We start from the raw sequence: 14,126 nt of genomic DNA, 5'->3' as shown, positions 1-14,126 counted from the left end.
CATGCAGTGTGGAAGACTGAGGTCTGTCCTGCTGTTCCCCCACCTGCTCCTCGCTCCAGCCCTCGCAAATAGGCCCTGCTGTATGTTCACTGACTCGCTGGGCTCTGGCAAATGGCTTGGCCGTTGGTTGTGTGGCATATAAAGCAGACCCCCTGTGAGGATGGGACATTGAGATGAAGATCGGTTCTGCCCCTACTAAGCGTTTTGTTTCCTCCGTGGTTGCTCACCAGGAAGGCCCCTGTGCTGACAAAGGGAAACGACCAATGAGCATCCCGTGCTTGTCAGCTGAACACAGGAACTGAATTGTTCTCCACCCCAGAGCAAGCAGATGTGCAGCTAATTGCCTCCTGGATCCACAAGAGGATGGCCCTTGGAAATTCAGACACTGTTGTAGGTTGAGCTGGCATGCACAGATTGCCACTGCTGTGGGAAGACTGAGCCAGCATGAAAAAGCTGTCCCGCTTGTCAGACCCTGGTCAAGGCTACACATAACTACCCAGGAACACATTACTTCACGTTGGGCCAGGGCGTTCTCAGCAGATAGAACACACTAGGCACCTCATCCCACCCATAGTATCCCCCTGGATCCTGACTGCAGTTGACACTTTGTCTAGCCATCCCCACGCATTCCACTGACTCGGGCCACACTGTCAGGCCCTATAGGACGACATTTGTTTCCTATTCAGGTTCCCTGAGAGCACTGTATCTGCTAACAGCCCTGGATTTTCAGTCCAAGCTACACATCAGTGAGCTCAGTCATGGGGCATACAGTGGACTCTCCGTATCACCCCTAATCCACAGGGGTGTTGAGCATTTTAATGAACAGTTAAAGGACAGGCTTAGTCAGCAGATGGGAGGGGACAAGATTATCACGGCCTGGATTACACATCTCAGGCAAGCGGCCTGGGGGCTGAAGGCAGCATTTCCCAGTCCAGTACTTCTCATTAACCCTGCATGTGTGAACACGTTGTCTGCCCCTTCCTTTAACTGTATGCTCTTCTACAATTACAACACTTTCCACTCCATGTGGGGCTCTGTAAGGGACTTCTGTACCCTTCGACTCCTTCCCAAAGACTCAAACTGGTGGGAGAGGAGGATGGCTATTAAACATCAAGGAGGGGGGGATGGCAACCTCCAACATTGGCCACTGGGTACAGAGCATGGGGTTTTGTCTACAAAGCCCTCAAGAATAATGACCATCAATTAGAGGGCTCTGGTTCAACAACTTGCTTAAGGTGGCTGTGACACATTCCTGGGTAGCCCCACGAGATGAATATAAAATAGAATTTTTTACTATAAACCACAAGGGGAGCCAAGCCAAAATATTTCGGGGATTGATTAAGGGCGCTGTCCTTGTCTGTGGTACAAAGCAGACTGTGTTGTAGTTGTGTAGATGTGAACACCTTTGGACCTAACAGCTATGGTATGGGGATATATTCTCTTTGTCTTACCTATAGGGTTAAGAATCTTATTAGAATATCCCCACAGAGAACTTTTGTCATTCATCCAGTACAAATTGAATATAGATCGCTGTGCAAGGCACTAGGAGATGAAACAAATACACTCCTTCTCGCTTAGCGTATCTATGGTTGGATAATATTTAAGTAACTACAACGTGTGGAAATTGATGAGAATCATAAAGAGGGTAAAGATGATATGGAGAGATCGTTTCTAGCTTTGAGGAACTTAGGAAGACATTACAGAGTTAGCAGTGCTTTTGGCTGGATAGGATTTGAATATGAAAGAATGTAGAAAGTCAAACATTGTGAGTTTAGCTGTGGTAAGTACCATAGTCTGATTGGAAATCATACTCATATTTGAGTATGATTATATACTCAAATATATAATCATATATATTTGATTGGGTGCTTATATTTGAGTGGGAAGATAAGTTGGAGCCAGATTAGTGTAGCAATTTGTACTTTTTTTTGTAGGTGGTGGGAAGGGACCTAGAAAATGTCAAATAAGAGTAACATGATCAGAACTGTGTTTTAGGAAAATTCTTTGTATTGTGTCAGGGTTCCCCAAAGCACCCCCAGCTTCACTGATTGACTAGGAACACTCAGAGGACTGAGCCTGTCGTGGAAGTCAGAGCCATGATTTGTTACAGTGAGAGAACACAAAGCAAAATCAACAAAGGGAAAGGGCACGTGGGGCGAATTCCAGGGGAGACCAGGAACAAGTTTCCAAGAGTCCTCTCAGTAGAGTCACACAGGACGTGCTTAATTTCTTCATCAGGAGTTGCAACCACAAGTGTGAAATGCTACCTATCAAGGAACCTCATTAGAGACTCTGCCCAGGAATTTTTATTGGGGATTGGCCATGCAAGCACCCCTCTGCCTAGCCATTACCAAAATTCCAGACTTCCTGAAGGAAAGTAGCTGTTCATCACCAAACCACATTGTTTGTACAGTGGGAGACCAGTGAACCACCCTTAACAGGAAATGGTGGGAACCCTCCTGAAATTCAGGTTCCCAGATGCCACCCAGGGACCAGTCCTGCAAGCAGACTTTTCTGAGGCTGACGCCTCAGGCCCGCTCTGTAATGCACAGGTGTAAGTGGAGTAGAGGGGCTACAGGCTAAAGCATTTGTCTGTCTGTGTTTCTACAAAGTCCCACTTTAATTTTTTTTTTTGATTCTTTACTCCTAATTATCATTTCTCTACTTTTATTAAGATGTTTAATGGATAAGATCTAGAGGTCTCTCAGTAAAAATAAAAATTTATTGAAAGAATTTGTTCTATGCTCCTATATTTATCAATTTATTATCTTTACCTGTACTATTCAGTTGTAAAGTGGAAACCTACAATCAAAGATTTGTTTTCTTGTTTTTGTTTTTTAGATTTAAAGAAAATCGAAAGGATGACATTTGGCTTGTAGATGTGAGTATGTAAACTTTTTGTACTAAGTAACCGCCCCTACCATTTTAAGTGTTATTTTGCATTCTCTTCACCCCAATATGTAATAGACAGTACTAATGTATATTACCCACTTTGTTTGCTCAGGTAGTACCATTTGGGTTTTTATATTAAAGTGAACGTCAAAGCCTTAGGATTCCTGGCAGGGAAATGATGAAATTCAGTGAGGTCCACTTGTGGATTATGTCTGAGGGAGATTACGGTATGATTTTATTACAGAATTCACTCTTATTTTTTCATATTATCCAAGAGATTGAGTATAGTAATATCACTTGGCAGTCAAAATCATATTTTTATCTTAGGAGTGAACAAAATCAGATTTTCATTTTCCTTTCCTCACTTTGATGTTTTGAATGTATTTAAACCTTATGATGTTTGGGATTCATTTTGACATGCCTCAGTAAAAAAGTAGAGTGGCAGCAAAAGAGATGGAATGAGAATGGCAGAGCTGACAGTTATTGAAGCCAGGCAATGAGGCGTAAAGGTCCCTTGTTTAATTCTGTCTGTTTTCCTTTTGTATATGTTTGAACATTTCCATAGTGTAATATTAAAAGAGAGATAAATCTTGTTTCGTAAAAGTACAACAAGCAGTTTGTTACACTATTTCACTGGAGGAACCTAAGTACCACCCCAGCCATCTGGTGATTCTGAAGAGGAACGAACTAGGGTTTTAGTTTCATCAGCCTGACTTGTCACTATACCAAACCAGTCATCCTGATGATTCCCCACATCTTACCAGTGGTTACGCTTAGAACAGCAGAGGCACCTACTGTGTTGGAATTTTTGTAATAGAAATAAATTGATATTTATCATTAACACTTAAGGGGTGTGCATATGATATATGAAGTGTATTTGGTGGTTTAATTTTATATATAACATGGACATACTTGGGAGCAAAGATGCTTTATTGTAAATCATCTACTTTAAATAGATATCAATAGTCATTTAAACTTAAAGTAGTATCAGTGTTGAGGTATATCCTAGGAGATGACCTGTCTAGGTTTGTGTATATGTGTGTTCTTTTATTTTGAAACCACTTTAAAAATTATATTTAGACTTTTTGTCTAAAATAGATTATTATCCAATCATTTAGTCAAAAAGATTCTTTTAAAATTAAGATTGATACCCAAAGTAGCACAGTATTTTAGTGGTTTTCTCTCTCTCTCTCTCTTTTCTTTTTTTTCCAAACAAGTTTTATGCACCATGGTGTGGCCATTGTAAAAAACTGGAACCAATTTGGAATGAAGTTGGTCTCGAGATGAAAAACATTGGTTCTCCAGTTAAAGTTGGAAAGATGGACGCTACTTCCTATTCCAGTAAGCATCTACTCAGTTTATTATTCTACTGTTCTCGTAATGAAAGTGTTTTAATTACATGAAGCAGTATTCAAGGTAAGAGGAAGAAATATATATATTTTTTTGCTCATGTAAAATTAAAATTATCTTAGAGATTTCAGACTGTATATTTTATGAGTTAGATGAATTAACCATTGAATGTGTAATATGCAGTCTATGTTAATCTTATACCCAATATAGATGTATGAGCCATTGTTCCTATTTTGAGCCCACTTGAGATATCAGTTGCCTGAGACAGCCACAGAAATTTGAGTGTTGAACTCTTGATATTGCTGCATGGCTTAAGAGTGAGAGTTTGCTGTCTGAGTAGCCTGAATGGCATGGTAGAGGAGTAACGGGAACTCGAAGGGCAAGCTGAGTTAGGATAAATACAAGTGAGGATCGGGAAAGTGTTCACATTAGAGAGAATATTAAAGCAAAATCATAGAGCTGAAAAAGAGTTTAGTGAGTCTGTACCAAAGACTAGAATGTCTTCGAGCAGAAACTGGCAAACCACAGCGCTGGACAGTCTGGCCCCCGCCTGCTTTGTACATACAGCTCGACTGGAACAAGTCACTCTCCTTTGATTACCCTTATTTATGGCTGTTTTCATGTCCCAGAGGCAGATTCAAGTAGTTACAACAGAGACTGTAGGCCCCACGAAGCCTAAAATATTTATTATCAGACCCTGTACAGATAAAATTTACCAACACCTGTCTTAAAGGATTTGGGAAAAGGCAAAATTAAGTTTAGAGAAGTATAAGGTATCACACAGATTTGGAAAGAGCATGGCTTCAGAAAGTAGATCAAATACGGCTCTGCCTACTACTTTTGCCCTGTAGCATGGGGAAAGTTTCTTAACGTCTCTAAAACTTTGATTTGCACACGGGTAAATATTTAATTGTAATGAATATTTTATTGGTTGTTTTGAGATTAGAATGAGGTAGCACATGTACAGTCCCTCGTACTATGCAATAAATGTAGGTTCCCTTTTCCTTTAATTAATGAAGAAAGTAGAAGTATGAAATGTAAAATGCATATTTCATTTTAGGAAATAAGCACTGTACTCTGGATATAAGTTTGGAACAAGACAGACGTATGTTTTAAGCCCAAGTCTATCATCTCTTACTTTTGTGGCTTTGGGGAAGTGCTTAACCTCTCTTAATTTTAGTTTCCTTGTCTGTAAATGAGAGAGTGATAATTCTCAAGGTTGTGAGGACTGTATTAATATTTCTTATTCAAAACCCCTAGAACAATGGCTAGTACTTATAAGGTGCTAAGGGATAATACCAGATTTTAAGAGCCTCTCAGGTGGGACAAAGTGTTTTGGATTTTATCAGTTGTCAATTGAGAGGTAATACACATTTTTGAGAAGGCATATGATTTGATAAAAATGTTTTTGAAAAGAAGAACAGATGAAAAGAACAGTTAGAGACAAAAAGATCATCTAAGTGGACTTTTGTATGCATCTTGGTATAGGGTGCCGGGAGGGCAGACTTGGGTGGTTGGCAGGGCAGTAAAGAGGAAACAGTAATTCTTATAGACATTTGCAAGGGTGAAATCACGGATGTGCTAGGTTGGCCCTGGTATAAAGAAAAACAATTGAAAATAATAGTGTAAGATTCCTAGCACAATTCACATTGAACTACATAACCACTGGTTAAATGGGAAAGAATAATACATTTAATTTTGTGTGTGTTTTCATGTTAGCAGCTGTTTTGAATTTGTGGTATTTTGCTTTATTGATGTTTGGGAATATGGGGAACTAGAGTGCAGGTGAGATGTTAGAGCTGGAATTATTGAGTCACACAAGTGAATTGCTGCGACTTTGAGAGGGGATGAGATCGATGGCAGGAAGTTATCTTAGAGAGAGAGATAAGATAATATTCTCGAGTTGGTATTTCTTGAAATAAGCTTTTACAGTGTTGAAGAAATTATTCCTTTTAACTGTTGTGAAAGTAAATTCTTGTGTCTAGGCATGTATGTTGATTAGACATGCATACACATACATTCGTCCATACAGTCATTCATTTATTTCAGTCAGTCAGAGGATAAGCAATAAACATAAATAAATTGTCTGGTGTTTAGTGTTTGATGTCAGTGATGGATGAATTTTTCATTCTGTTATAGAATCAAGAAGATGTTTTATGTGCTATGGAGAAAAGAAATATCTTCCTAAAAAAAGTAGTTAAGTATTCAAAAACTACCATCTAGAGATTACAAATAGATTTTTGGCATATAATTCTTAAAGTTTTCTTAAATATTTCAAGGCAGCTCAAATACAGGCATTTTAGTAGAACTTGGAATCAAACAGGTGAAGAAATTGAATTTCTTTTTTCAGGCTAGCTGTTGGCAGTATTCTGCATCTAACTGTAGAGCACTAAAGGATTGGTTGTTTTGTACCTGTTTCTTCCATCCCCATAGGTTGCTTTTCAGACGGTTATAGCATCGGTGTTTCCCAGCGTTTACTCTGCAGGCTGCCTGCATTAGGATTACCTGGGGTGCTCAGTATAAATTCAGATTTCAAAGGCCCACACCAAACCTACCAAATGAAAATCAGATTGAGTCATAAGAATCTGTATTTTTAACATGGACTTCAGGTGATTCTGCTGCACACTCAAGTTAGAGAATCACAGAGTAAAGTATTATTTTGATGGATAGTTAATTATAGGATCTCAGTTTAGGGTGGGATAGGATTATTCAGTGATCAAGTGTAGAAAATCTCTTAGACTGTTTGATGGTAACTTATTTCTCAATCATGTAATTGCAGTGATTGAAATAAATGCCATCACACTCAGTCCAACAAATCTCTGTGTATAGAAGTTTTGAACAGGAGAGATTTGAACTTTCATGATTTACCCTGCCCTGTGTGTATCAAAAATTTCTTGATGCATGGTTTTAATTAATAATATATCAAATAACATTAAAAAGTTGTATAATGTCCAGTGTAAATTCACATATTATTTTAGCCTTTCTTTTTCTACATATTCCTCCAAAAATGAGCACAAAAATTGTTTCTCATTCAAAAGTTAAAATGTTATGATGTTACCTGTAGTCATGTACTGATTTCTATTATGAAACCACTGAAATTCCATTTATTCCTCAACGTAAGTGTGACATCATTTTATAGTAAAGATCATATTTTACCCCCCTTTCATGTATAAACTTTCAAGGGCATTTGGCCAATAACATTCTTATTCTGATTCTTAGATCTCAGATATATTTGCAGATCAGTCTTACCTTTCTAGATTATAAGCCCTTTTAGTCAGTGACTATATTTCAGGGTTGCTCAAACTTGGTACTGTTGACATTTTGGGCCAGATAATTCTTTGTTTTGGGGGGGAGAAGAGTTTTCCTATGCATTGTAGGATATTTAGCAGCATTCTTGGCCTCTACCCACTAGATGCCAGTAGCTCTGTTCTCTCCCCACCCCCTAAGTTGTGGCAACCAGAAATGTCTCCAGACATTGAGGGCAAAATCACCCCCAGTTGAGAACCTCTGCATTATTTTATTCCCTTCTCATGTTAGACACATAGTGACACTCAGTAAACACTAAGAAAAGTAGTATTTTTGAGCTGAGAAGGATTTCAGGTTGAGTTCAACTCCTCACTTTTTCCCTCCTTTCATTGTGTAGATGAAGTAACAGAAGGTAATTAGCAGTGAGCTGACTTTACTAATTTCAGACATCAAAGTTAGCAGCAGAATTAGGCCCAGAATCCAAGATCACCATGATTCAAAATCAGGCCTGTCTTAACCATCAAGTTGTTATCATTTCAAGGAGAAAACAAATGAAATAGGGAGCTTTATGCTTAACCTTATTTTCTGAACATTTAAAATTACAAAATTTCAGGGGAAGTTATTCACGTTGCAGATGGATTCTTCAGTTTGTAATGGAATTGATCTCAGGTTTCTGTATAAACCATTGTTCTTTGATAGGAAAAAGTAAAGAACAAAAGATTTAAACTCAGACTTGAGTTTCAGTATCGGCCCTGCTACCTAATCAATGCTTGCTTTCTAACAAGTTACCTAGTCTTCCGAAGTATTAGCTTATCTGAAAGATAACATTAGCATCCGTCACCCCACCTCACAAAATTGTTTTGAGGGGTAGTTGAAGGCATATTAATGCCAGTTATAAGATATCTACACATGCTAGTTCTTATTAATATTTTCTGCACATTAGTGTGTCAGCAGGTAATTACTTAACAGTGAGGTCAGGACCAAGAATAGAAGAAAATGGACTCAGCATCTGAGCATCTGTATGTGCCGAACTCTCTGTTAGATTCTTCTCCACACTTCCTTGTTTTAAATACCACCCATAGCCCTAGAAGATGAGTGGTATCCCCAGAAGCGGAAACAAAATCCAAAGTGAAGGAGCTTACACTGAGCTGCATGGACAATAAATGGAGACGTTGGAACCCTAACCTGGGTCATTATGTGCCTGTAACTCATGCCTTGCTGTGTGCCTCTTTAATTATACAATCATTTACATTTAGGAAAACCTACCTTTGAAGTTTTAGCAGTCATTGTCAGTTGAAATTCTGTCAGAGATGAAAGTAATGTTCAAAGAACCAAAGGGCTAAAGGGTGGGTGGTATCATCTCCATCTTATAGGTAAGAAAACTGAGGTCAAGGAAATTAAGTGATGGGGTTATGTGTGGAGCTGGGATTTTCTCTCTGAAGCCTATCATGAGAACCATAACGTCAGCTATAAAATACCACCACTGTATTTTCTCATTGATTGCATATTTCATTTTTTTAATTTGATATGTGTACAAATAAATTTTACACTAAATTACGTAAGCAATTGCTACTGGGCTACACCGCCCCCTCCAGTCAGTTTTATTAGTCTTTGTATTTTGGCAGTTTTTAATGAGGTTTAGTTGAAAGTAATAATGGCTTATATTTACCTGCCTTCTTAATTTGGGATGGGGAGCATTAAGAACGTACATTACACACATAATCTGTGTTTTTTCTTGGAAGAGGGCAATCTCAATAACAGCAGTATTCAATTAGAATATGCTTGACCTGAAAATACTTGCAAATGATATAACCAATAAGGGTTTAATACCAAAATATATAAACAGCTTATACAACTTAATATAAAGAAAAAAAACTGATTAAAAAATGGGCAGAAGACCTAAATAGACATTTCTCCAAAGGAGACATACAGATGGCTAACAGGCACATGAAAAGATGCTTAACGTCGCTAATTATTAGAGAAATGCAAATCAAAACTACAATGGAATATCACCTCTTACTTCTCTCTCAGAATGGCCATCATCAAAAAGTCTACAAATAACAAATGTTGGCGAGGATGTGGAGAAAACAGTTGTATACTGTTGGTGGGAATTAAATTGATGCAACCACTATGGAAAACAGTATGGAGGTTCCTTAAAAAACTAAAAGTAGAGCTACCATATGATCCAGCAATCCCACTCCTGGGTATATATCCGGAAAAAATGAAAACTCTAATTTGAAAAAATACATGCACTCCAGTGTTCACAGCAGCACTATTTATAACACCCAAGACATGGAAACAACCCAAGGACCAACAGACGATTGGCTTAAGAAGATGTGGTATATATATACAATGGAATATTACTCAGCCATAAAAAAGAATGAAACTCTGCCATTTGTAACAACGTGGATGGACCTAGAAAGTATTATGCTTAGTGAAATAAGACAGAGAAAGATAAATACTTTATGTTATCACTTATTTGTGGAATCTGAAAAATAAAATGAATGTGTATAACAGCACTGAAACGGACTCACAGATAATAGAAAACAAACTAGTGGATACCAGTAGGGAGAGGGAAGCAAGGAGGGGCAAGATAAGAATGTGGGATTAAGAGCTACCAACTAGTATATATAAAATAAATAAGCACCAAGGATATATTGTACAGCACAGGGAAATACAGCCATAATAACTGTAGATGAAGTATAATCTATAAAAATATTGGCACTATGCTGTACACCTGAAACTAATATAATATTGTAAATCAACTATACTTCAATAAAATATGTGTGTGTGTGTGTGTGTGTGTGTATGTGTGTGTGTGTATATATATATATATATACACTTGACAGAATAAGTCCTAAATTAGAGATAGGCACAAATAAATTATGTAATTGGTCTAAGTTCACATGACTATTCAGAGGCAGAACCTGTATCTTGGTATATATATATATACCAAGTTCCTATTTTTGTTACCTCTGTTGTTTGTGTTGCCTCTAATAAAAAACATTGTTGATCACTGTCCGGAACCTTCTGGTCACCTCTCTCCATCCGTTTAAGGGAGAAGCTCTAGAGTTGACAAGGGAAGGAGGAGAGATTTTCGATATTATTTGCCACAAATTCACTTTGTCTTTATTCTTGTGTATTGATGGGGAGTGATGAGAAACCAAAATTAATGATTACTAAAGCGATGAGTAAATCAGAACTCACATATAGAGGTAGATATAGATGTAGTTTTCTTATACCCAGCTATCATAAGAATATATTCTGGAAATAAAAGAAAATTAACAAAAGGAGAGATCATGTGAGTAAATACAGTATACTTTGCATATACTAGGATAAGTATAAGTATATTTTGTATTTTGTCTACTAACTGAGAATATTTTATTTCTTCTTTCCTGTCCTAATTGCCTTGAATCTGTAAAGTAGTATAGTATTAATTTCCCATAGTGATTACTATACCTCTTAAAGTCCTAATTCTCTATTGTTTGCTTGTTTTCATTACTATTTCTCCTTTCCCTCAAAAAGATGCCACTGTAGTGACTGTGTCTCATTTTAATTAACGTGCGATTTCAGAATAATCTTTGAAATAACTGGAATTACTCTAGGTTATTATAGAAGCAGAAACTTTTAAAACAAGTAGATAAAGTTGCTTTTAGATCATATATTAAATTAATTTTGCAATTATGATTTATGTTTTTAACATTAAAATACAAAGCAGTTCTTTTAAGACTCAGAAAACACTAAGGGAAGAGACGGGCCTTTTTTGAAGAAATATTTGTCCTGGAAATGAAGTCAAATGAGGAGTGAGACTTTATTTATATATGTGTGTGTGTGTGTATATATAGTTTTTTAAAACAAGAATATCTTTTAAAGTAAGTACTTTAGAGATAAAAATTTACTCTTTTGGCTTTTTTTTTTGTTACAGTATTTTTGTGCAGGTCATAAGTTGGATTATTAAGTAATTATTTTGTATGAGAATGTCATGTTTTTTCTTTTTTGTATGTGTTTATATTCTTTTATAAGAATTGAAAACAGCATATCTATATGGGTTTGTATAAATATATATATTTTTTTAAGTAAAAGGCTCATTTATTACCTAGTTTCTCATTTTAAAAAAATTTAGAATTATTTATTCTTTTTCTTATCAAGGCTTGGCTTCAGAGTTTGGAGTTCGAGGTTATCCAACAATTAAGCTGTAAGTTGAGTGTTGTATGTTTATATGTGTATTTTTATTAGTTCACTCTACTTACATTTTATTACATTAATTTCTAGTAGCTTCCTTGGAGGACTGAAGATTTGGGTTCTGCAGTTCTTTCTAGGTGCAGTGTGTGATCCAGGGAGAGGGACTTCATCCGTGCTTTTCTTTGCACTTAAGTTAATGTGTGGTTTATGGCTAATTCACCAAATGTGTTTTGAGTTTACTGTGACAGGCGCTGAGCAGGACAAGGTATACAGTTGTAAATTAGGAAAGCTCTACCCCTGAGGAGCTCAAGGGTATATTCTGTTTAACTTGTGAATCCTGTCTCCTAACAAATTTTACTTTTCTATAATTGAAATAGACTTATTTCATTAGAGATGAAAGAAAAGAGAATCAAATTGTTGGATGTTAATTCTCATCTGTAGATGTTGATCACGTCTAAGACAGAGCATATACGGTAGAAGAAATATTGTGATAATTCTAAAGGACTTGTGTTTTATAATCATGATGTTATTGAATTTTCTCATGAGTTTAATCCTGATCTCATCCTTATTTCAATGATGTGGAGAATTGAAGAATTATTTTGAAACTTATTTTTATTATAAAGTTATTTTAGTATTTTAAAATCTCAGATTTTGAAACTTGACGAATTTTAATTTTTTTATTTCTTGGATTTTGTGTTGGCCTCCCTTCCTTCCCCCACTGTTTAAAAATGTTTGCTAAGGGAATTCCCTGGCAGTCCAGTGGTTGGGACTCTTTGCTTTCACTGCTGAGGGCACAGGTTCAGTCCCTGGTCAGGGAACTAAGATCCCACAGGCCACATGGCGTGGCCAAAAAAATAAATAAAATAAAATAAAATTAAAAAAACACATGCACACACACAAAATACTTCCAGGGCAGAACCTTTAAAAAAAAAAGTTTGTAAGCCTCTTTGACTTTCTTGTGTTCAGTAAATTATCTTTTCTATTCTTTCTGTTTAATTATAGATGTTCTACTGTGCTTTCACAATTTTTTAAAAAATTTCAGTTAGTTGGACACAATTCATTGGCAGGCTTTTGGAAAATTATCTAATTTTCTAGAAGAGGTATTTTTATGCATTGTTTTACTCTTTAATCTTGGAGCATCTGTCATGTTACTCTGATGTTGTATTGCTTAAAATTGGTTTTACCTTTACCAAAATACTTTTAATTCCCTGTCCTTTCACTTACTTTTTAATAGAGAAGATAGTGAGAATTAAGCTTTGATGAGTTCTTGACTGTGAATGTATATATTTTTCGTTTATCAGAAGGCACAGACACAATGCAATTATCAAATACAGAGTAAAATATTTTCATGTAATTTTAATAAAATACAGCCTTTTTCTTTGCATTTTAGTTGTTGGTTCCCTGAAGCCAGTTATTGGCTGTTTTTTACATGATTATGCTGCTTCTAAAACTCCACTGCATTTACTATTTTATTTGCTGTAATTTGTGTTACAATAGAGAGTGATTATCATTAAATGTGAAAACGGTTGAAATAATCTAAACTTTTACCCTATTTTCTTTTTTTAAGATTAAAAGGGGACCTGGCGTATAATTATAGAGGACCACGAACTAAAGATGATATAATTGAGTTTGCTCACAGAGTGTCTGGGTAAGTTCGTATTATGAAGGGCCTTTACTATATAATATTAGTATTTGCAAGTTAAATGTATTTGAGTAGACCATATTGAACATACATATTTTTAGGTGTTTAGCCTAAATAAAATTTGTCTATTTATTTATAAAGGAAAGCTAGGGTTGCGTAGCATATGCAAAGAGCTCCTCGAGAGGAATAAAAGGGTCCATGATCTTATGTAATTGTTAGCCTCACATTTAAATTCACTTTGTGTATAGAAGAATATTTTCCCCAATGGATTTTTAATACATTTTCAAAACTTGATTACTTCTAACAGCTTTGTGAATCTTAATTTTTTTTATTATAATTTTGCCTTTGTACTGCCCGGTTTACATTCATTTATTTTTCTTGTTATCTAATTTCAGTTTTCAGAGACACCCCACAGTATTATATTCTAAATAAACCTGGGCTTGAATCCCTAGCCTTTAATACCAGAAAATGCTTTTCAGTTGCAGCCAGGATATATTATATTGATAGCTTAAAATAATTTTAAGATAAATTAAAATATTGGAATGGATTTGTTGGGTGGCATGATACTATCTAGCTTAAATTATTTGAGAAAATGCACAGAATTAGGAATGGTCTTTGTATATTAAAGTTTGCAAAGCTTTAGTAAAGTATAATTTTCACTGTATTTTCTCATTGATTGCATATTTCATTTTCTTTATTTGCTTTGTGAATAAATAAATTTTCAGATAACTTCATATTACATGAGGGGGTCGCCAGTAGGATTTTTTTATTCCCCTATGGTTTAAATTAGTCTTTATGTTTTGGCAATTTTTAA

General features: G+C 36.0%; 1 protein-coding gene across 2 annotated transcripts in view; it reads left to right on the top strand.

Annotated features, from left to right (window-relative positions):
* The window catches only part of TMX3 (thioredoxin related transmembrane protein 3), a 44,098-nt gene that overhangs the window by 5,068 nt on the left and 24,904 nt on the right, over positions 1–14,126 (top strand). For both annotated transcript variants that reach the window (XM_059894189.1, XM_059894190.1), the window contains exons 3-6: positions 2,842–2,881; positions 4,110–4,233; positions 11,638–11,683; positions 13,238–13,318. In XM_059894189.1, the coding sequence (XP_059750172.1) occupies positions 2,842–2,881; positions 4,110–4,233; positions 11,638–11,683; positions 13,238–13,318 (291 nt within the window). The remainder of the gene's footprint in view (positions 1–2,841; positions 2,882–4,109; positions 4,234–11,637; positions 11,684–13,237; positions 13,319–14,126) is intronic.

Source organism: Balaenoptera ricei, chromosome 14 (assembly GCF_028023285.1).
Source record: "Balaenoptera ricei isolate mBalRic1 chromosome 14, mBalRic1.hap2, whole genome shotgun sequence".
NCBI classification, from domain to species: Eukaryota; Metazoa; Chordata; class Mammalia; order Artiodactyla; family Balaenopteridae; genus Balaenoptera; species Balaenoptera ricei.
Note: the sequence above shows the minus strand (reverse complement) of the source record. Positions and strands in the feature narration are given on the sequence as shown.